The sequence below is a fragment of the Cyclopterus lumpus genome, chromosome 18 (genome assembly GCF_009769545.1).
Source record: "Cyclopterus lumpus isolate fCycLum1 chromosome 18, fCycLum1.pri, whole genome shotgun sequence".
NCBI lineage: Eukaryota > Metazoa > Chordata > Actinopteri > Perciformes > Cyclopteridae > Cyclopterus > Cyclopterus lumpus.
This window is the reverse complement of record NC_046983.1, coordinates 1,810,001-1,832,500: the sequence shown is the minus strand read 5'-3', so window position 1 is coordinate 1,832,500 and position 22,500 is coordinate 1,810,001. Positions and strand designations below refer to the sequence as shown.

General features: G+C 44.6%; 2 protein-coding genes across 4 annotated transcripts in view; one reads left to right on the top strand and one right to left on the bottom strand.

Moving 5' to 3' along the window:
- abcg2a (ATP-binding cassette, sub-family G (WHITE), member 2a) overlaps window positions 1-6,573 on the bottom strand; it is a 17,536-nt gene extending 10,963 nt beyond the window's left edge. The window contains exons 1-7 of one of the 3 annotated variants that reach the window (XM_034556818.1): window positions 6,355-6,555; window positions 6,201-6,242; window positions 4,075-4,148; window positions 3,853-3,974; window positions 708-767; window positions 420-534; window positions 164-316 (exon numbers count right to left, since the gene is read on the bottom strand). In XM_034556818.1, coding sequence (XP_034412709.1) covers window positions 164-316; window positions 420-534; window positions 708-767; window positions 3,853-3,974; window positions 4,075-4,131 — 507 coding nt within the window. In that variant the 5' untranslated portion in view covers window positions 4,132-4,148; window positions 6,201-6,242; window positions 6,355-6,555. Of the gene's footprint in view, window positions 1-163; window positions 317-419; window positions 535-707; window positions 768-3,852; window positions 3,975-4,074; window positions 4,149-6,200 lie in introns of all 3 variants that reach the window. The other 2 variants (XM_034556816.1, XM_034556817.1) reach the window with 2 other exon arrangements.
- The window catches only part of LOC117748096 (type II inositol 3,4-bisphosphate 4-phosphatase-like), an 18,895-nt gene continuing 2,617 nt past the window's right edge, over window positions 6,223-22,500 (top strand). The window contains 20 exon segments of the mRNA XM_034557720.1: window positions 6,223-6,450; window positions 7,250-7,268; window positions 9,011-9,114; window positions 9,199-9,265; window positions 9,268-9,296; window positions 14,762-14,841; window positions 15,528-15,609; window positions 15,693-15,762; window positions 15,831-15,978; window positions 16,067-16,197; window positions 16,882-16,989; window positions 18,016-18,124; window positions 18,427-18,592; window positions 19,144-19,257; window positions 19,336-19,480; window positions 19,589-19,797; window positions 21,339-21,462; window positions 22,030-22,156; window positions 22,242-22,382; window positions 22,484-22,500. The exon segment at window positions 22,484-22,500 is cut by the window's right edge and continues 81 nt beyond it. Coding sequence (XP_034413611.1) covers window positions 6,223-6,450; window positions 7,250-7,268; window positions 9,011-9,114; window positions 9,199-9,265; window positions 9,268-9,296; window positions 14,762-14,841; window positions 15,528-15,609; window positions 15,693-15,762; window positions 15,831-15,978; window positions 16,067-16,197; window positions 16,882-16,989; window positions 18,016-18,124; window positions 18,427-18,592; window positions 19,144-19,257; window positions 19,336-19,480; window positions 19,589-19,797; window positions 21,339-21,462; window positions 22,030-22,156; window positions 22,242-22,382; window positions 22,484-22,500 — 2,218 coding nt within the window.

Sequence of the window (22,500 nt, the reverse complement as noted above, 5' to 3'; positions counted from 1 at the left end):
ATCTCTCCTCCTCCTCCTGCTGCTCCTCCTCCTGCTCCTCCTATTCCTCATCTCTCCTCCTCCTCCTCCTCCTCCTCCTGCTCCTTTCCCTCTCCTCCTGCTCCTTTCCCTCCTCCTCCTCCTCCTCCTGCTCCTATTCCTCATCTCTCCTCCTCCTGCTCACCCTGGAGTCGGCCACCCGGCCCAGTCCCAGCTCCTGGATCAGTTTTTCGACCTTTTCTTCCTTCTCCTTCTGAGAGACGGACTTCGGGAGTCTCAGCGCCGCAGAGAACCTGAAGTTCTCCCTGACCGTCAGCGTCCCCATCACCACGTCGTCCTGAAGACCATCAAACCATTCAAATGTGAACCCTGAATCACAGCCGCTCTAATGGCCTCTGCAGATCTGACTTCCTGTCTCACTTCCTGTCTGTCTCACCCACCTGCACCACGTATCCAGACAGACACTTGAAGTTTGGCGGCTGATGAGCTCCGTCAATCAAAACTTCTCCTGACAAACCTGCAGGGTCCTTCCTGGCCGCCAAAACATCCAGGAACCTGAAGGACAACGGTAGAACATTAATGCAGAGACTCCAGGCATGCATCCAAGAGGACGCTACGAGAATGGCCGACCAATGGCGAAGAAAATGGCAGAAAAATGGCGGACACAGCTTGTCCCAAGGATGAGAGCGAATGTGTGGTTTCTCTCTCGGTACAGAATCAGCACTCACGATGACTTTCCACTTCCTGTCGCTCCCATGATGGCGTTCAGACCCGGCTTCATGAGCCCACTGCGAGACGCAAAGAAAAAAAAAGATGCGTTACAGCAGAAACCTGCAGAACATTTATTCCATTTCAAGGGAAAAAAACGTTGAATATTAAAACTATATATCGTACAGAAGAAAATGGGACTGACTTTCCCATTTTCCCTGATATTTTTAATCTTAACAGCTGGAAGTAGAATAACACTTCTTTACTGTGCGACTGTGTCCAACTTGATCCTTAATCTTGATAAAATATCCATGATTTTTCTTTATTGTCAAGGCAAATAGTGTCTGAAAATGTAAGTATGAAGCTACAGGCAGCAGCTAGTTAGCTTAGCTTAGCATAAACCAAATGGAAAATAAAAGATGAGTGCAGATTTGTCAAACAAGACAAAATATGTGGTGCTGGTGCGGAACCAGGCTAACACTTTCCCCCTGTTTCCAGTCTTTGTGCTAAGCTAAGCTAACAGTCTACGGGCTTATGTTTGCTGATCCGAATCGATTCTGTTGACAAATGTTTTAGTTTGAAATGACGAGTCAGTTCCACCGCTGTCGTGTTTCTGAGGAACTGAAGCATTCAGTTTGATTCCACTTTCGGTCTTTTTGCTGACTCAGGATCAGGTCTTCATCCGGTCCAAAATCTGCCGTGTTAATATTTCACCACAAGGCCGTTTGGTTTTACTTCCTTAATGAGGAATCTGTCATTCATTTCACATTTTGATTTTAAAAACAAGATATATAGAGTTTTAGAGGAGCTGGTACAAAACCAGGCTAGCAGTTTCCCACCGTTTACAGTCTTTGTGCTAAGCTAAGCTAATGATTGTGCTCACCACAGTGCTCATTCATCTCAATTCTAATGTTTCTAACTGTTTCCTTTGGAGGTTTCTTCAGAGTGACTGTTGGGGAACTTTGTGGTGACACATTTAAAGAATTGACATTTCAGCTGTTTTGCAATAGTTTGATTGATATTTTGGTCTTTTTGCTGACTCAAAATTGGAACTTCCTCCAGAACGAATCAGCAAATTTGATGATTTATTTTCAACACGTGACGCTACAGTTTTGTTTTTCCTCCTAAACGACGGTTCTCTTTCCCTCCGTTAGTTGTTCTGACGTTTTATACGTTTTACAAGGAAGGGAGAGTTCTTTTAGGGGATTTTATTTGTTTACACTGTGTAAATAATGACAGCGCAGCCAAACCAATAAACCGCCATTAGTCGGAAAAACATTTCTTAAAACATGTCACTGGTTTATGTTTAGCTCTGAAATGATGCTGAAAATATGTGTTTGTGTTTAATCTCATGTCTTTTTTTCTCACTTGCTTTCTATTTCTTCTGCCTTTCTCTTCCCATATATTTATTCCTTCATTCGTTTACATGTTGTTGTTTATATTTATTTCAACCCTTCTGTTGAGCTTCACTCTCTTCAAGCAGCAGGACAAATGAATATGTTTTGAAGGGCGGGGGCATTAAATGTAATATCTAATCAAACCAACCAGAAAACAGAATATTTGACCTCCTTGTGATGAACAGAAGCTCCCGTCATTCATTCATCGAAGGATTGTCATATTTAAGCCAAAATTAACCCTGAAAAGATCGCGTTGAGCAGATCAACTGAGACGGACAATATATGACACCGTTTATATAAAACCAACCTTCAACTTTGAGTCAGACTGGTCAATGATTACACACGATAACAATAAAATACCAGATACAACCCTCCTTAAACGCACACGCTGCACTTTGACCTGCTGCCTTTTTCATAATATACAATTTCATAACATGTCACAACGTCATAACATTTCAGTACATAATCGAAGACTTTAAAAGGGGGTTTGTAGGATGGAGAGATCTAATGGCTTGAATAATATGCTTTATCTAAACTGTCAGGGATTGACGCATGTTAAAAAAGTACCACCGGAGCCAGAAGGGTCCATCCTCTGATGACCATTGACAACCAAATGTTGCGCCAATCCATTTAATAAATGTTGAGTTGTTTCACCGGATAAGTGGAAAGAAATGAACCAGTTGGTAATAAGTCAGAGGATCGCCAAAGTCAGAAGGATTCATCCTCTGGGAACCTTGAATGTTTGTTGGAAACCAAACAGACAGATTTCTTCAGGTCCCTAAAATTAGCCGGCCAACATTTTTCTGTGAATTAAAAACACGCTGAGCATCCTGCCACTGTGTCTGCTTGTTGCTTTAACCTAAGAGTCATTGTTTAGTTATACAAGCTTCTGTGTGTGTGTGTGTGTGTGTGTGTGTGGCAGAGGAAAAGTGAGTTTCTTTGACAAAGAAAACTTCCTTCCTCTGCCTCCAAACATGTGCGTTTGATCCGCCTCGATCGAGTCCCGTTAGCGCTCCAGGTGTCGTCCTGTCGGCACGTAGACACACAAAACGCACAATAACCGCCCGACGGGCAGCCAGCCTCAGTTAAACTCTAAAGCCTATAAATTAATTTAAAAATCATCAGTATCAGTGGAGTTGCTTTGCGGGGACGAAGTAAATCCAAGCGAACATATCTTGTTTTACATTTCTGACCTTTGAGGCAACGAAGAGCCAGAGACCCATCAAAATAGAGGATGCTAAAGCTAATTAGCTGCGTTGAAGACATACAGTTTCATTCAACGAAAGAGGAATATTAGTTATGAGACAGGGCTCAATGGGATTATATGTTGTCTATTTTCACCGTTAGTGACCCAGCTAGCAAGTTTGTAAAGATTCCATCTGTGGATGAAGACCTTGAGATTAGATTGAAAGCTCCAGAAATTAACCTTCTACTTTTGGACCTTTCCCAACGACAAAAACACATAACTTCTTGGTTTTATTCTAACAATATTTACTGTTGGTTGAGCATTAAAATCAAACACTTAGCTGACTCGATACCCCTCAAATATCGCCATAAGATTTCAATATTTAGATGTCAAAATAGAGGATGCTAAAGCTAATTAGCTGCGTTGAACACATACAGACATAGCGACCCAGCTAGCAAGTTTGCAAAGATCCGGTTGACCCGAAAGTAGCACAAAACAAACACAATCCCGGTTCTATGCGTGACGTTAAACCCAGAAAAGCTGTCGCCGGCGTGTTCGTGAAGCGAGCCGCCGTGTACTCACTTGAGGTCGATGAGGATGGCCTTGGTCGTGCCTTTCTTCCAACGCAGGCAGCTCCCTCCCTGAGTCACCTGGTAGTCGATGTTGTGAAAGCTGACGGTGGCGCCGCAGCGCGCACCTGCAGACTGGAGAAAAGGTGTTAATTCTGCCACATTAACGAACTGTGTGACGTCTACCTGAAGGGGGGGGGGGGGGGGGGGGGGGGGGGGGGGGAGGGGGGGGTACCTGGTGCTTTGAGGCTCCGTTCAGCCCGTGCTCCATCGTCACTTTGGTCTCCGGCATCTTTACCCTCGCTCCTCCTGAAACACCCGAGGAACATTTTACTTTCCTGTCCCTTTTCCAGCCAGCTTGTAGCTTTGTTTTGCTCTTTAATTCTTCATTTTGTTGTAAATGAATGCGTTTCTCCATCTATTAGCCCCCAATTAACCCTAATGAGCTAACAAGCTATATCAGAGTTTAAGAATGCGTTTCTATCTATTCAACTTGTTCATGCGTTAGATCCTTTGTTAATTAACAAAAACACAGCAAATATTTAAATGGAAATTGGTGATAAATCTTGAGTCTAAGATATTAAAACCTAAATACTCTATAATGGTCTTCTATTAGCTAATTAGCATGCTATATCAAAGCTTCAGCTAACGTTAGCGGCTCGAGTTCTGCTCGGTAGATTTGGATCTCGGCTTGTCATTCAGGGGTTATGGTGTCCCAGCCAGACCAGTGGAGAACCACTGCCCCAGACTACTGGAGAACCACTGCCCCAGACTACTGGAGAACCACTGTCCCAGACTAGTGGAGAACCACTGCCCCAGACTACTGGAGAACCACTGTCCCAGACTAGTGGAGAACCACTGCCCCAGACTACTGGAGAACCACTGCCCCAGACTACTGGAGAACCACTGTCCCAGACTAGTGGAGAACCACTGCCCCAGACCAGTGGAGAACCACTGCCCCAGACTACTGGAGAACCACTGCCCCAGACCAGTTGAGAACCACTGATCCAGACTACTAGAGAACCACTGCCCCAGACTAGTTGAGAACCACTGCCCCAGACTAGTTGAGAACCACTGCCCCAGACCACTTGAGAACCACTGATCCAGACTACTAGAGAACCACTGCCCCAGACTACTGGAGAACTACTGTCCCAGACCGGTGGAGAACCAGTGCCCCAGACCAGTGGAGAACCAGTGCCCCAGACTGCTGGAGAACCACTGTCCCAGACCAGTGGAGAACCAGTGCCCCAGACCAGTGGAGAACCAGTGCCCCAGACTGCTGGAGAACCACTGCCCCAGACCAGTGGAGAACCAGTGCCCCAGACTACTGGAGAACCACTGTCCCAGACCAGTGGAGAATCAGTGCCCCAGACCAGTGGAGAACCACTGCCCCAGACTACTAGAGAACCACTGATCCAGACTACTAGAGAACCACTGATCCAGACTACTGGAGAACCACTGCCCCAGACCAGTTGAGAACCACTGCCCCAGACCACTTGAGAACCACTGCCCCAGACCACTTGAGAACCACTGATCCAGACTACTAGCCCCAGACCAGTGGAGAACCACTGATCCACATCTGTCACTCATGTTCTTAGCAGCTCACTATTCGTTGAGTTTTGTCTCCACAGTTAATGTAATAACGTGTGTTTTATCTTTCATACAGTAATGTGAGTTATAATAAATATAATTAAATGCAATGGTTATAATATTAGAGAAATGTGCTTATATATATTTATACATTTATATAAATGAATGTACAATATTTGTACACTCGAATAAACAATCAAATGCAAAGACAGTTATTTAACAATATGCTCGGGAGTAGTTACATTTAAACATTATATTATATATATATATATATATATATATTATATATATATGTATACAGTGTTACAGTTACGACCGGCCCTCTGAGCATGATGCTGATGTGGTGAACAGTTGGACTCTGGTCTAATGAGTCTAGAAGGTTCATGTCCAGGTTCAGTGTATCTGACCTTCTGACCTTTCACCTCCTGTTCACAGAAGCAGCTATAAAGCTTATTTGTACTTTGCAAACTTCACCGTTCAGCAATATTGGAAGGAGAAGTACTCCGATCTTTAACTTGAAGTAAAAGTAGAAATTCCACAGTGAAGAAATACTCTGTCAAAACGTATTTAAATAATATTTTAGAATATTATGTATCTCATTATTGTATTAAGGTGTATGCATTAATGTGTCCATCACTTTTAAAGTAGAAGCTGGTAGAGGTGGAGCTCATTTTAACTGCTTTATTTACATTAAAGTGTGTATTATTAACGTGTTCAAACAAACGAGTGAGTAAAGTAGAAGTAGTGAAAGAAGAAGAGTTCATTACTCACCTGCCGAAGCTGCACAGTCCCGATGAAACGGACGTCTCCCGTTAACCGTCAGCAGTCCACCGTTAACCGTCAACAGTCCACCGTTAACCGTCAACAGTCCACCGTTAACCGTCAACCGTCCACCGTTAACCGTCAACAGTCCACCGTTAACCGTCAGCAGTCCACCGTTAACCGTCAACAGTCCACCGTTAACCGTCTACCGTCCACCGTTAACCGTCTACCGTCCACCGTTAACCGTCTACCGTCCACCGTTAACCGGCCGCAGAGCCGTTGGTCTCCGTGAAAGTGAAGCCTGGTTTTATGGACTGATAAGAGAAGTAGGCAGCAGGGCAGCAGTGGGCGTGTCTCTCTCTCTCTCTATCTCTTCACTTCAGCCGTGGTCATCATACCGCATTTATTTATTTATTTATTTATTTATTTATTTATTTATTTATTTATTTATTCATATAAATATAGAAATATCAAATTCTATATATAAATATATGTATATATATATATTTTTATATATATATATAAATATATGTATATATTTATATAAATATTATAAATATATATTTATAGAAATATAGAAATATCAAATTCTATATATAAATATATATATTTATGTAAGTATATAAATATATGTATATATTTATATAAATATTTGTATATATTTTTATATTTATATATACTCGCGACAGCAGCATGGATCGAGAGGGCTTTCTTGTCCAGTCTTTCTCGCGACATCTTGTGCTCCTCCCGTGAGCAACGCAGCCAAAAGGAACGCAACTCTCGCGAGACTTGAGCGGTCCAAAGTCCCTCCATCGTGGAGGAGAACCGGAGAACCGGAGAACCGGAGCCGCGGCTGGAGACGCGCCGCGTCCACCGGCTTCTCTTACCGGCGTCAGAGCGCGTGCTCTTGACTTCAAACGAAGCCGCTTTTGGGGACGTTAACGCGTGTTTTTTGGGGGAAGTTTACGCACGCGCCAACCGAGTGCGCTCAACGGGTTGTAAGCTGGTGACTGTGGTGACGTCACGCGAGGCTAATAAAGACTTTACGGTGTTTAAAGTTGAATAAAACCATAGAAGGTAATGTGTTCAGTTTTAATGTTTTTAACCCGCTTCATTTAATGTTCAGCTATTTAATTTAATTAACCATCAAAGGCTTTTTAGAAGAAACGAGACTTTAAGTTGATTTATTATGTTCATATTTATGTATATATTTATATTTTATGATGCAAGATGATGTATATACATGTATGAATATAAATTGTATATGTATATAAATACATGTATATATTTGTATGTATGTATATATTATGTATACAGTATATGTGTATATTATATATATATTTATGTGTATTTATATTTATATGTCTACATGTATATGTATATGTATATGTATATATATATATATTTTTAACAAATGCTGCACGGTGGTGTAGTGGCTAGCACTGTCGCCTCACAGCAAGAGAGCCGCGGGTTCGATTCCCGGTCGGAGCGGTCCTTCTGTGTGGAGTTTGCATGTTCTCCCCGTGGCAGCGTGGGTTCTCTCCGGGCTCTCCGGCTTCCTCCCACAGTCCAAAGACATGCTGCAGGTTAATTGATCTCTAAATGTCCCATAGGTGTGAATGTGAGAGTGAATGGTTGTATGTCCCTACATGTGCCCTCGATGGACTGGCGGCCTGTCCAGGGTGTCCCCTGCCTTCGCCCTATGTCAGCTGGGATAGGCTCCAGCGCCCAGCGACCCTAATGAGGATAAGCGGTATTGAAAATGGATGGATGGATATAATATATATATATATATATATATATATATATAATATATTATATATATATATATATATATATATATATATATATTCTCACGTGCTCCTCAGTTCTCCTCGGTTCTCTTACGTTCTCCTCGGTTCTTATGTTATCCTCGGCTCTCTCACATGCTCCTCAGTTGTCATTGGTTCTCCTCGGGTCTCTTACGCTCTCCTCGGTTCTCTTACGTTCTCCTCGGTTCTCCTCGGGTCTCTTCTTGGAAGAGAAGCGCTCGCGCTGGCCGTTTCATGTCGTTAAAAAAAAAGGCGCCTGACGAGAACCTATTTTAGGACGCTCATTGGCTAAATTGTATGTCACTCATTCATATCTTTAATCAGTAATTGGCTAAACTGCGTCTTAGACCCGCCTCTTGTGGGCCAGAACAGATTTGGCCCCAGCTGAGACATGCAGACAGGCGGAGAGGACGAGCAGGAAAAGCAAATATTTTGCGCAGATATCCTATTTTTAAAATATTACTGAGGGTATTCCATATCTCCAAAACACAAATATTGACAATTTGCATAATTTATAAATATAATTAATATTATTATAATACATTTGTTATACTTTGTTGTTGTTGTGGCTCAAGGTGGGCGGGGCCAGAACCCGTGGCCCTCTATTGGCCAGCCACCACTGCTTAAAGCAGTATGTTCTCATTTATTAGAGGCAATATAAAATCCTATTAATAGAATATATAACAGTACAGAGTTTAAATACTTTTACTACATTTCACTGATTAAACTGACTCTTACTATACTCTTACTGTAACAGAGTAATCACAGTTGTATTAGTACTTCTACTAAGTCAATTTAAAGGTCCTTCCATATAAATATAACATTTAAAATGTTTTATTGACAACCAGTTTTGACATTTGTGAACGTTTCAAGGTGTGTTGATGTAGTTCTGCTTTGTGACCACAAGGTGGAGCCGCTGATAAAGTCTCACCGCTGCACCTCAGTGTTGGTATGTGACACACACACACACACACACACACGTTTCATCATGCTCTCTCTCTTCCTCAGAGTGTGCGGTTGCTGTTGAAGCCAGAAGAGTCGAGGTACAAGTGTGTGTAATCGACACACACACTCACACAGTCAGGAAGCACTGCTGCAGCCAGATAGTGGAGGTAGAGACACACACACACACACACGTTGTAGGGACTTTGAAACATGTTTATCAGGCTTAAATTTAAAGTGTGTGTGTGTTACAGGGACCGGAGGGCAGTGTGTTTCTGACATCAGTGGGTTTCCCCGGTGACGACCCTCTCTACCGCCACAACTCCAAGAGGAGCCGACCACACACACCGTAGTAAGTGTGTGTGTGTGTGTGTGTGTGTGTGTGTGTCAAAGTCAGCTTTATTTGTCATTTCTTTCATTTGTGCAAACATACAAAAGATCTGAAATTATGTTTCTCTCTTGTACAACATAAAGTGATAGTAGTGATAATAATAATAATAAAGTGCAAAACAAATAACCACAAAGAACATGTAGACAACATATAAGTTAAGATACTATAAAAACTATTGTGTACTTTATATGTGTATTGTAGCAACAGTCGGACATGGAGTTGTAGCAGCATAACTTAGACATATGAGTCTAAAAGGGGAGGAGTTCAGCTTCCTGACAGCCTGGTGGACGAAGCTGAGGCCCGGAGGCTCCGGTATCTCCTCCCACGAGGGCAGGAGGCCGAAGAGACCGTGTGAGGGGGGGCAGGAGGCTGAAGAGACCGTGTGAGGGGGGGCAGGAGGCCGAAGAGACCGTGTGAGGGGGGGCAGGAGGCCGAAGAGACCGTGTGAGGGTGGGCAGGAGGCCGAAGAGACCGTGTGAGGGGGGGCAGGAGGCTGAAGAGACCGTGAGAGGGGGGGCAGGAGGCTGAAGAGACCGTGTGAGGGGGGGGCAGGAGGCCGAAGAGACCGTGTGAGGGGGGGCAGGAGGCTGAAGAGACCGTGTGAGGGGGGGGCAGGAGACCGTGTGAGGGGGGGCAGGAGGCTGAAGAGACAGTGTGAGGGGGGGCAGGAGGCTGAAGAGACCGTGTGAGGGGGGGCAGGAGGCTGAAGAGACCGTGTGAGGGGGGGCAGGAGGCTGAAGAGACCGTGTGAGGGGGGGCAGGAGGCCGAAGAGACCGTGTGAGGGGGGGCAGGAGGCTGAAGAGACAGTGTGAGGGGGGGCAGGAGGCCGAAGAGACCGTGTGAGGGGGGGCAGGAGGCTGAAGAGACCGTGTGAGGGGGGGCAGGAGGCTGAAGAGACAGTGTGAGGGGGGGGCAGGAGGCCGAAGAGACCGTGTGAGGGGGGGGCAGGAGGCTGAAGAGACCGTGTGAGGGGGGGCAGGAGGCCGAAGAGACCGTGTGAGGGGGGGCAGGAGGCCGAAGAGACCGTGTGAGGGGGGGCAGGAGGCTGAAGAGACCGTGTGAGGGGGGGCAGGAGGCTGAAGAGACAGTGTGAGGGGGGGGCAGGAGGCCGAAGAGACCGTGTGAGGGGGGGCAGGAGGCTGAAGAGACAGTGTGAGGGGGGGGCAGGAGGCCGAAGAGACCGTGTGAGGGGGGGGCAGGAGGCCGAAGAGACCGTGTGAGGGGGGGCAGGAGGCTGAAGAGACCGTGAGAGGGGGGGCAGGAGGCTGAAGAGACCGTGTGAGGGGGGGGCAGGAGGCTGAAGAGACCGTGTGAGGGGGGGCAGGAGACCGTGTGAGGGGGGGGCAGGAGGCTGAAGAGACAGTGTGAGGGGGGGCAGGAGACCGTGTGAGGGGGGGCAGGAGGCTGAAGAGACCATGTGAGGGGGGGCAGGAGGCCGAAGAGACCGTGTGAGGGGGGGCAGGAGGCTGAAGAGACAGTGTGAGGGGGGGCAGGAGGCTGAAGAGACCGTGTGAGGGGGGGCAGGAGGCTGAAGAGACAGTGTGAGGGGGGGCAGGAGGCTGAAGAGACAGTGTGAGGGGGGGCAGGAGGCTGAAGAGACAGTGTGAGGGGGGGGGGGCAGGAGGCCGAAGAGACCGTGTGAGGGGGGGCAGGAGGCCGAAGAGACCGTGTGAGGGGGGGCAGGAGGCTGAAGAGACCGTGAGAGGGGGGGCAGGAGACCGTGTGAGGGGGGGCAGGAGGCTGAAGAGACCGTGTGAGGGGGGGCAGGAGGCTGAAGAGACCGTGAGAGGGGGGGCAGGAGACCGTGTGAGGGGGGGCAGGAGGCTGAAGAGACCGTGTGAGGGGGGGCAGGAGGCTGAAGAGAGGGGGGGGGGTTCTTGCCTTCCTCAGTTTCCGGAGGAAGTAGAGGCGACTCTGCTTTCTTTGCCAGGGATGTTGTGTTGGCTGTCCAGGAGAGGTCCTCACTGATGTCCACCCCAGGAAGTTGGTGCTGCTCACTCTCGGCACCATTGATGGTCAGCGGTGGGTGTTCAGTGAGACCGGAAGTCTTGCTGTTCAGAAGGAGGTTGTTGTCTCCGCACCACGTGGTCAGAAGGCTGACCTCCTTCCTGTAGTCGGTCTCATCGTCCTTGGTGATGAGACCGACCAGAGTTGTGTCGTTGACCATGCGGTTGGTGCTGTAGGTGGTTTTGCAGTTATGAGTCAGCAGGGTGAAGAGCAGTGGGCTGAGCACACAGCCCTGAGGGACCCCCGTGCTCAGTGTGATGCTGCTCGAGGTGTTGTTGACGACACGTACTGCTTGTGGCCTCTCACTGAGGAAGTCCAGCAGCCAGTTACACAGCGAGGTGTTGAGCCACAGCTGGTCAAGTTTGCAGATGAGTTGTTGAGGGATTTTGGTGTTGAATGCTGAACTAAAGTCTATGAACAGCATTCTCACATATGAGTCTTTTGTGTCCGGGTGGAGAGCTGAGCAGATTGCATCCTCCGTGGACCGGGTTTGTAGTCCGTGAGGGTCTGAAGGCCCTGTCACAGGTTTGTAGTCCGTGATGGTCTGAAGGCCCTGTCACAGGTTTGTAGTCCGTGAGGGTCTGAAGGCCCTGTCACAGGTTTGTAGTCCGTGAGGGTCTGAAGGCCCTGTCACAGGTTTGTAGTCCGTGAGGGTCTGAAGGCCCTGTCACAGGTTTGTAGTCCGTGATGGTCTGAAGGCCCTGTCACAGGTTTGTAGTCCGTGAGGGTCTGAAGGCCCTGTCACAGGTTTGTAGTCCGTGAGGGTCTGAAGGCCCTGTCACAGGTTTGTAGTCCGTGATGGTCTGAAGGCCCTGTCACAGGTTTGTAGTCCGTGATGGTCTGAAGGCCCTGTCACAGGTTTGTAGTCTGTGATGGTCTGAAGGCCCTGTCACAGGTTTGTAGTCCGTGATGGTCTGAAGGCCCTGTCACAGGTTTGTAGTCTGTGATGGTCTGAAGGCCCTGTCACAGGTTTGTAGTCCGTGATGGTCTGAAGGCCCTGTCACAGGTTTGTAGTCCGTGATGGTCTGAAGGCCCTGTCACAGGTTTGTAGTCCGTGAGGGTCTGAAGGCCCTGTCACAGGTTTGTAGTCCGTGAGGGTCTGAAGGCCCTGTCACAGGTTTGTAGTCTGTGATGGTCTGAAGGCCCTGTCACAGGTTTGTAGTCCGTGAGGGTCTGAAGGCCCTGTCACAGGTTTGTAGTCTGTGATGGTCTGAAGGCCCTGTCACAGGTTTGTAGTCCGTGAGGGTCTGAAGGCCCTGTCACAGGTTTGTAGTCCGTGAGGGTCTGAAGGCCCTGTCACAGGTTTGTAGTCCGTGATGGTCTGAAGGCCCTGTCACAGGTTTGTAGTCCGTGAGGGTCTGAAGGCCCTGTCACAGGTTTGTAGTCCGTGATGGTCTGAAGGCCCTGTCACAGGTTTGTAGTCCGTGAGGGTCTGATGGCCCTGTCACAGGTTTGTAGTCCGTGATGGTCTGAAGGCCCTGTCACAGGTTTGTAGTCCGTGAGGGTCTGATGGCCCTGTCACAGGTTTGTAGTCCGTGATGGTCTGAAGGCCCTGTCACAGGTTTGTAGTCTGTGAGGGTCTGAAGGCCCTGTCACAGGTTTGTAGTCCGTGAGGGTCTGAAGGCCCTGTCACAGGTTTGTAGTCCGTGAGGGTCTGAAGGCCCTGTCACAGGTTTGTAGTCTGTGATGGTCTGAAGGCCCTGTCACAGGTTTGTAGTCTGTGATGGTCTGAAGGCCCTGTCACAGGTTTGTAGTCCGTGAGGGTCTGAAGGCCCTGTCACAGGTTTGTAGTCCGTGAGGGTCTGAAGGCCCTGTCACAGGTTTGTAGTCCGTGAGGGTCTGAAGGCCCTGTCACAGGTTTGTAGTCCGTGAGGGTCTGAAGGCCCTGTCATGGTTCTAGTTCGCTCCTTTATTTCTTAGAGCGTAAAGAGGATTAGCACAAAGGTTTTGTAATACCACGATTCAGTTAATCTGGTAGTCACACACACTCACACACACACACATACACACGTACACAAACACACACATACACACATACAGAAACACACACACAAACACACAAACATACACACACACGTACACAAACACACACACAAACACACACACACACACACACACACACACACACACATACACACACTTAGAGAAAAACTGATATGTTTCCTTTTTGCCAAACTCGCCCGGCGCTTTGCTAATCTGCATATTTCCCATGTTGCCAATGTTTGTTTTTTTAATCCTGTCGACCATGACGAAAGAGGAGGAGGAGGAGGAAGAGGAGGAAGAGGGGGAGGAGGGGGAGGAGGAGAGGAAGAGGAGGAGGAGGGGATGAAGGGAGCAGAGAATCAGAGTATTTTATTCTTTCCAGCTGACAGATGAACGACTGAAGCAGGATTTTTTCATTTGATGGATTAATTTGTCCGGATCCTTAATACTTTCCTGCTCTTCGTCTTCTTCTTCTTCTTCTTCTTCTTCTTCTTCTTCTTCTTCTTCTTCTTCTTCTTCTTCTTCTTCTTCTTCTTCTTCTTCTACAGTGTAGATTCATCCTGCAGGAAGAGAGTCGTCTCTTTCGTTGTCAAACATTTGTTCCACTCTCTTTATTCAGTAGAAAAAGCTTTCAGTGGTGCATTCAGGTGCAGATGGGAAAACTGTACGTTCAGGGTTGTGTTCAGTGTCGGAGGTATTTTGTTACTCATGTGACTGAAAGAAAACGACTTTTTTAAGAAATATTTCATTTCGTTATTATTTTAAATTTAAATGATGATTAGAAAAATACCCAAAAAAGTAAAATATGATAAAATAATAAAAAATAATTATGCAAATTAAACCTCTCTGACACATGTTTATTACGTATGTGTAGCACCTTTATTGTTAAATAATGTTACGTGAAGCACTAAATATTGTAATTTGTTGCCGAAAACGTGCTGCACAAGAAAAAGAAAGGCTTTTATTTTGATAGGATTAGTTTGAAAACTGCTGGACTAAAGCGTGAGCGGGATTTATTTTTTTATTTTTTTATTTTTTATTTTTAAAGAGCAATAAGTAAACAGGAAGGAAAGGTTTTTAGTTTTTTAATTTTATTCTTTTATTGGTGGGGACGCAGAACGGGATGATGTCGTGCACCAAATGTTTTTGTCCACCGGGAGAGAACAGCTCCTCTGCTGGACAGGTAGGGAGGTGCACACACACACACGCACACACACACACGCACACACACACATGTGCGTGTGTGTGATTTGAGTGCTTTTCACTGGTCACGGTAATCCTCTGATTATCGCCATAGCAACGAGTTGGTACACGTGACCTCGATGGTGTCTAATTTGTTGTATATTAACATGTATAAAAGTATTTATTATTTATTATTAATGGGGCTTTCAACTCTCTTTTATTCCAGTTTAATGTTCGCCTCCTTCTCTTTCAGAGGAGCTTTCTGGGTTTCACCTCCTTCTCCATCGGAGATCTGCTCCGGTCCAAAGAGCCTTGCATCCCCCTGAGTCTCAGGTAAACACACCATATATATATTATATATATATATATATATTTATATATATATACCAGTGAAACAAAACAAAGAAACTCTTTATTCTGACTTTAAAGCTTCTTTCTTTAAGTCTAATGAATTCAGTTCAACTGGCTGAGGGGGAGGAGACGTCACCTGATTGGCCGTTGCATGCATACTTGTAGCCAGATGAGGAAGTGAGAGGTGTGTGTATGAGACACACTTCCTGTTTCAATATCACAACATGTTCAGAGAGCAGGTAATGTGTCCCAGCGCGTTGCGCTCAGGTGTGTTTACCTGCTCAGTTGTGTTTACCTGCTCTGTGCAGAGCTTCAGGCTAGTTAGCTCCGTGTTAACAATCTTTGATCAGCGAGAGGTCGTGAGTGAGTTCGGTTTGTGTTTCCACTCTCAGCTTTTAGGAGAAGTCTTGATACTTTAGTTGTGTCGTTAGTATATATATATATATATATATATATATATATATATATATATATACGGTTAGCTTTGTTGTGCTAGTTATCTTGTTGCTAGATATCTTGTTGCTAGATATTTTGTTAATGATCTTATATATATCTTATATTATAATATTAATAATATATTTATTTTAATATAATAATAATAATATATTTATTTGAATGTAATAATAATATTAATATATATATTTTCTTGCTTCCTCTCTTTGAATCAGGACGCTGGACGGCGTGAACGAGGCCGGCGAGGTTACGGTGTCCCGTCTGCAGATGGAGGGAGAAACTCCTCCTGATCACAAGGTGTGGTACTTGTGTAACAACACGGTGTTATTGGTAATAACAGTGTTATTACTGTTTGATCTTTACACCCTATTCCTCTCCAGTGTCCCGCTCTGTGCGACAGTCTTCACAGCTCCTTCCACGACGAAGAAAACAGTCCGATGATGAGAGCAGGTGGGAAAAGAGGTTTATATATTTATATATATATATATATATAAATGAACCTTTCTGTGTGTGTGCAGTGTTGTGTGCTCAGGTGTGTAAGGTGTACAGGTTTCAGACGGAGGATCAAAGATGGCTGCTGGTCCGGGAACAGATGTCGGAGACGCCGCTCTCGTTCTCTTTACCCAAACAGCTACTGAGCGCGCTCATACGGAGCCACCTGGTCAGGTGTGTGTTTGGCTTCAGGTCATGTGACGCCTCTCTATTCCCAGGCCGACCGTCCTCCATCGAGCCCGTATTTATTCCCCTTCTTCAGTGTCCAGGAAGTGAAGGAGATCGGTGACCTTTCACCCCACTGGGAGGGGCTCCGCCACGACGTCGTCAGCCACTGCGACCGCCTGATTGGCTGTTACCAGGAGACGCTCGCCGAGCTCGACAAACTCTCAGGTGTCAAATCAGTTTGTTTAAATCGTCCTTTTAAGGAATAGTTTGACACCTGCAAGATAAATAAGTATATTTACTCAAGAAGTGTAATTAAGTACACATCAGGTACTTTTGATCAAAATCTAATCCAAATGTATTTATAAAGCGCGTAAAAAAAAACAACAGTCAATTAAAGTGCTGTACAATCGAAATATAACAATATATAATAAAATAATATAACAAAAACATTTTAAAAAATACAGTAAAATTAGAGTTATATAGAACAACCTTTTATAGATAGTTAAAAGCCAGAGAATAATGTATTTATATCATATACTCCACTACATTAATATACAAATATGCACAACATATATTTGATAATTTTGTTAGATATAAATTACAGATAATAATATATTATATATAATAATAATATTGTATATTTTTTATTATGATCCCTAAATAAAAGTTTATAAAGTAGTTTAAATTCACTGCAACATTAAATTGATGAACACATTATAATTCAATACTATTATATATTATGTTTGAACTTACTTATACTTTTGTACTTTTACTCCCACTTGTGTCAGAGTATTTCTACACTGCTACGTTTACTTAAAGTCTGTGTACTTCTTCCAATCTCTCACTATTAATTTGTAAATAAACATGTTATTTAGTCATTATTAATCATTATTGTTTTCTTTAAAACAGCCTCTTCCTGTTTTAAGTCCAGCGGCAGCAAATCAGACAAACACCTTCAGTTTGTTCCGACCAACCTGCATTCACAGAGGATGGAGGTCACCGGTCCACACAGCACAGGTTCATCTTGTTGTTGTTGTTGTTGTTATTAATACAGACAGCACAGGTTCATCTTGTTGTTGTTGTTGTTGTTATTAATACAGACAGCACAGGTTCATCTTGTTGTTGTTGTTGTTAATACAGACAGCACAGGTTCATCTTGTTGTTGTTGTTGTTGTTGTTATTAATACAGACAGCACAGGTTCATCTTGTTGTTGTTGTTGTTAATACAGACAGCACAGGTTCATCTTGTTGTTGTTGTTGTTGTTAATACAGACAGCACAGGTTCATCTTGTTGTTGTTGTTGTTGTTGTTATTAATACAGACAGCACAGGTTCATCTTGTTGTTGTTGTTGTTGTTGTTATTAATACAGACAGCACAGGTTCATCTTGTTGTTGTTGTTGTTAATACAGACAGCACAGGTTCATCTTGTTGTTGTTGTTGTTGTTAATACAGACAGCACAGGTTCATCTTGTTGTTGTTATTAATACAGACAGCACAGGTTCATCTTGTTGTTGTTGTTGTTGTTGTTGTTATTAATACAGACAGCACAGGTTCATCTTGTTGTTGTTGTTGTTGTTATTAATACAGACAGCACAGGTTCATCTTGTTGTTGTTGTTGTTGTTATTAATACAGACAGCACAGGTTCATCTTGTTGTTGTTGTTGTTGTTGTTATTGTTAATACAGACAGCACAGATTCATCTTGTTGTTGTTGTTATTAATACAGACAGCACAGGTTCATCTTGTTGTTGTTGTTGTTGTTGTTATTAATACAGACAGCACAGGTTCATCTTGTTGTTGTTGTTGTTGTTATTAATACAGACAGCACAGGTTCATCTTGTTGTTGTTGTTGTTGTTATTAATACAGACAGCACAGGCTCATCTTGTTGTTATTATTATTATTGTTATCATTATAATCCACACATCTTGTTGTTATTCGATTATTATTATTAGTAATATTATTTATTATTATTAATCCAGACAGCACAGGTTCATCTAATTATTATTATTATTATTATTATTAATAATAATCTGTCTGTCCAGGTGTGTGGTATGAGGTCATAACATTCGGGGCTCCAGCTGATCATCACCAGGCCTTCAAACACGGAGGACTGAAGAAGCTGCTCAGTAAACACACACAGCACAGAGACAGGTGTGTGTGTGTGTGTCTGTGTGTGTGTGTGTCTGTGTGTGTGTGTGTCTGTGTGTGTCTGTGTGTGTGTGTGTGTGTGTGTGTGTGTGTGTCCTCTCTGTATAATCCCTGTAATCTCCGCTCTGTGTGGATTAGAGACGCTGCGTTCTAGATTCACACACAAGTACGATGCGTTTTGTTGAATTATGTGGACTCGTCACTTTAAATGTAATGTTTCCCATAATGCAACAGGTCACAACTCTCTCTATGCTGTGAGCATAGTGAACTAATTGAATAATAATAAACGTTATACTTGCCTCCAGCCGCGTCTCTTACTCCCGGGACGAGAGCTCCAGGGCCAGGGAGCTGCTGGCCAGCGTGGCCCAGCTGCAGCCTCTGGTGTTCGGGTTGGCTGAGGAGCTGCTGGCCGTCTCCCTGGAGCTAAGCGCCGCGCGGCTGCAGCAGGTGCTGGACGACCTGACGCAACAGGTGAGGGAGGGGGGTGATTGTCATCTCTCCGACGGTCCTTGAACACGTGACCGCTTCAGTCAGAAGAAGCAGCCGGAACGAAGCTTAAAAAACATTTTATTCTACATTAAAAGTTTGTGAATGAACCGTTTGCTTTAAATAGATTCTGTAAAAAACATTAAATTCTTGAAGACTTGAATGATTCACCTGAGACCAACAATTCAGTGAATCTTTGACTGCACTGGAAATTTAAAAAACATGTTATGTGGTGTTACCAATGTTGGATATATGATTAGATTAGATAGATATATAGATTATATTATATATATATATATATATATATATGTATATATATATATATTATATTATATATAGATTAGATAGATATATAGATTATATTATATATATATATATAGATTATATTATATATAGATTAGATAGATATATGGATTTATGTGTTTAAAAGTTTTTGTAAAGATATTTAACTTTTTTAATCACTATTATTATGTTATTATGTTATTCCACAGACATGTTTTAGTCATCTTTTAAAGGTTCTTGACTCCTCCCACCAGACGGGGCTCTTTGTTCACGCCCTCAAAGACGAGCTGGTGAAGAGCGCCCTGCTGGAACTCCGCGGCAACCACACGCCGACCAATCAGGAGGCAGAATACGACGAGGAGGAATGGGCAAGTGTGTGTGTGTATGTGTGTGTTTGTGCGTGTGTGTGTGCTTGTTTTTAAGTGTGTGTGTGTGTGTGTGTGTAGGACCGGGCGTGGGCAAACGTCGCCATGAGCCTCAGCTGCATCGTTGTCATGGTCGACCGGCTTCAGGGGCGGGAGGACCGCCCACTGGCGGTGACATCATCGAGGCAGCAGGAAGCCAGCGAGGACACGACCTCCCAGAACACCCGTGGGTCTTTAATGTTTAAGCACTTTTACAGTATTTTAACTTGGATGAATCTTCTTTCTGGGAATATAAAAGTTAAAGTTAAACTGTGATCCCGTCTCTCTCCTCCAGCCTCCTCCTCCTCCTCCTCTTCCTCTGCGTACTCCTGGCAGGAGCAGCTGCTCCCCCTGGTGGTCACTCTTAGGGATTGCGTGCGCGAGGCGGTGGGGAAGGCCCGCGCCGCCATGACCTTCGTCGTCCTGCAGGGGGCGGTGGCCTCGACCGTCGCCCAGGGACCGGTGCACATCGTCCAGAGACGCCACGCTGTCTTCAGCCAGGCGGTGAGAGGAGAGACTGTCTCTGATTGGTTGATCATACTAAACTACAGAAATACACAAAGCAACTACAAAGAGACGCAAAGAGACGCAAAGAGACACAAAGCAACTACAGAGAGACACAAAGCAACTACAGAAATACACAAAGCAACTACAAAGAGACGCAAAGAGACACAAAGAGACACAAAGCAACTACAGAGAGACACAAAGCAACTACAGAAATACACAAAGCAACTACAAAGAGACACAACGTAACTACAAGGAGACACAAAGCAACTAAAGAAATACACAAAGCAACTACAAAGAGACACAACGCAACTACAAAGAGACACAAAGCAACTACAGAAATACACAAAGCAACTACAAAGAGACACAACGTAACTACAAAGAGACACAAAGCAACTAAAGAAATACACAAAGCAACTACAAAGAGACACAACGCAACTACAAAGAGACACAAAGCAACTACAGAAATACACAAAGCAACTACAAAGAGACACAACGCAACTACAGAAATACACAAAGCAACTACAAAGAGACACAACGTAACTACAAAGAGACACAAAGCAACTACAGAAATACACAACGTAACTACAAAGCAACTACAAAGAGACACAAAACAACAAAAAGAGACCAAACAATCATAAAGTGTGTGAGTTGTGGCTCATTTCATCTTAATATATATCTCATCTCATCTTCATAAACATTGTATCTCGTCTCGTCTTCATATGTATCTCTTCTTCATATGTATCTCATCTTTATATGTATCTCTTCTTCATATGTATCTCATCTTCATATGTATCTCTTCTCATCTTCATATGTATCTCATCTTCATATGTATCTCATCTCATCTTCATATGTATCTCATCTTCATATGTATCTCTTCTTCATATGTATCTCATCTTCATATGTATCTCTTCTCATCTTCATATGTATCTCATCTTCATATGTATCTCATCTCATCTTCATATGTATCTCATCTTCATATGTATCTCATCTTCATATGTATCTCATCTCATCTTCATATGTATCTCATCTTCATATGTATCTCATCTCATCTTCATATGTATCTCTTCTCATCTTCATATGTATCTCATCTTCATATGTATCTCATCTTCATATGTATCTCTTCTCATCTTCATATGTATCTCATCTTCATATTCATCTTCATATGTATCTCTTCTTCATATGTATCTCATCTTCATATGTATCTCTTCTTCATATGTATCTCTTCTTCATATGTATCTCATCTTCATATGTATCTCTTCTCATCTTCATATGTATCTCATCTTCATATGTATCTCATCTTCATATTCATCTTCATATGTATCTCTTCTTCATATGTATCTCATCTTCATATGTATCTCTTCTTCATATGTATCTCTTCTTCATATGTATCTCTTCTTCATATGTATCTCATCTTCATATGTATCTCTTCTTCATATGTATCTCTTCTTCATATGTATCTCTTCTTCATATGTATCTCATCTTCATATGTATCTCATCTTCATATGTATCTCTTCTTCATATGTATCTGGTCTCCTCAGCTCTCGGCGGTGGTCTGTGGTTTCCTGTTGAAGCTCTATGGAGGTCTGGAGGATCCAGACTTCCTGCTGCAGCTTCACTCTGTTGGACTCCTGGTTCAGTTTGAAGGCCTCCTCAGCACCTACGGTACCCCCCCCCACACACACACACACACTAACATTCTGTATGTCTTCTAACACAGTGTGTGTGTGTGTGTGTGTGTGTGTGTGTGCATGTGTGTGTGTGTTTGTGTGCGTGCGTGTGTGTGTGTTTGTGTGCGTGTGTGTGTGTGTGCGTGTGTTTGTGTGCGTGTGTGTGTGTGTGCGTGTGTTTGTGTGTGTGTGTGCGTGCGTGCGTGCGTATGTGGGTGTGTGTGTGTGTTTGTGTGCGTGTGTGCGTGCGTGTGTGTGTGTGTGTGTGTTTGTGTGCGTGTGTGTGTGCGTGTGTGTGTTTGTGTGCGTGTGTGGGTGTGTGTGTGTGTTTGTGTGTGTGTGCGTGCGTGCGTGTGTGGGTGTGTTTGTGTGCGTGTGTGTGTGTGCGTGCGTGTGTGTGTGCGTGCGTGTGTGTGTGTGTTTGTGTGCTTGTGTGTGTGTGTTTGTGTGCGTGTGTGTGTGTGTGTGCGTGTGTGTGCGTGTGCGTGTGTGCGTGCGTGTGTGCGTGCGTGTGTGTGTGTGTGTGTGTGTTTGTGTGTGTGTGTGCGTGCGTGTGTGTCAGGCGACGAGGTGGGGATGCTGGAGGACATGGAAGTGGGCGTGTCCGACCTGAGCAGAGTCGCGTTCACCGTCATCGAGGCTAACGGTGAACAACCGGACGACCTGCTGCCGACACTCAGTGGAGCATGGTGGGAGAACACACACACAGACACACACACACACACACACACACACACACACACACTCGGCTCAGCGTGTGTTCGCCTCGTTCAGGGGCAGTTTGGTGGTCCAGGTCCCGTTGCCGTACGAGACCTTCAGGTCGCTGCCGCAGGAAGTAAAAGGCGGTCGTTTGATTCGAGTTCATCCGGTTCTCTTTAACATCGGGATCAACCAGCAGCAGAGTCTGGCTGAGAGGTAGATACACTACGTGTGTGTGTGTGTGTGTGTGTGTATAACCCGGGTTCTGGTCTAGTAACGCGCTGGTCTCCCCCGGTCCTCGTGTCTGCTGGTCTCAGGTTCGGGGACAGCTCCC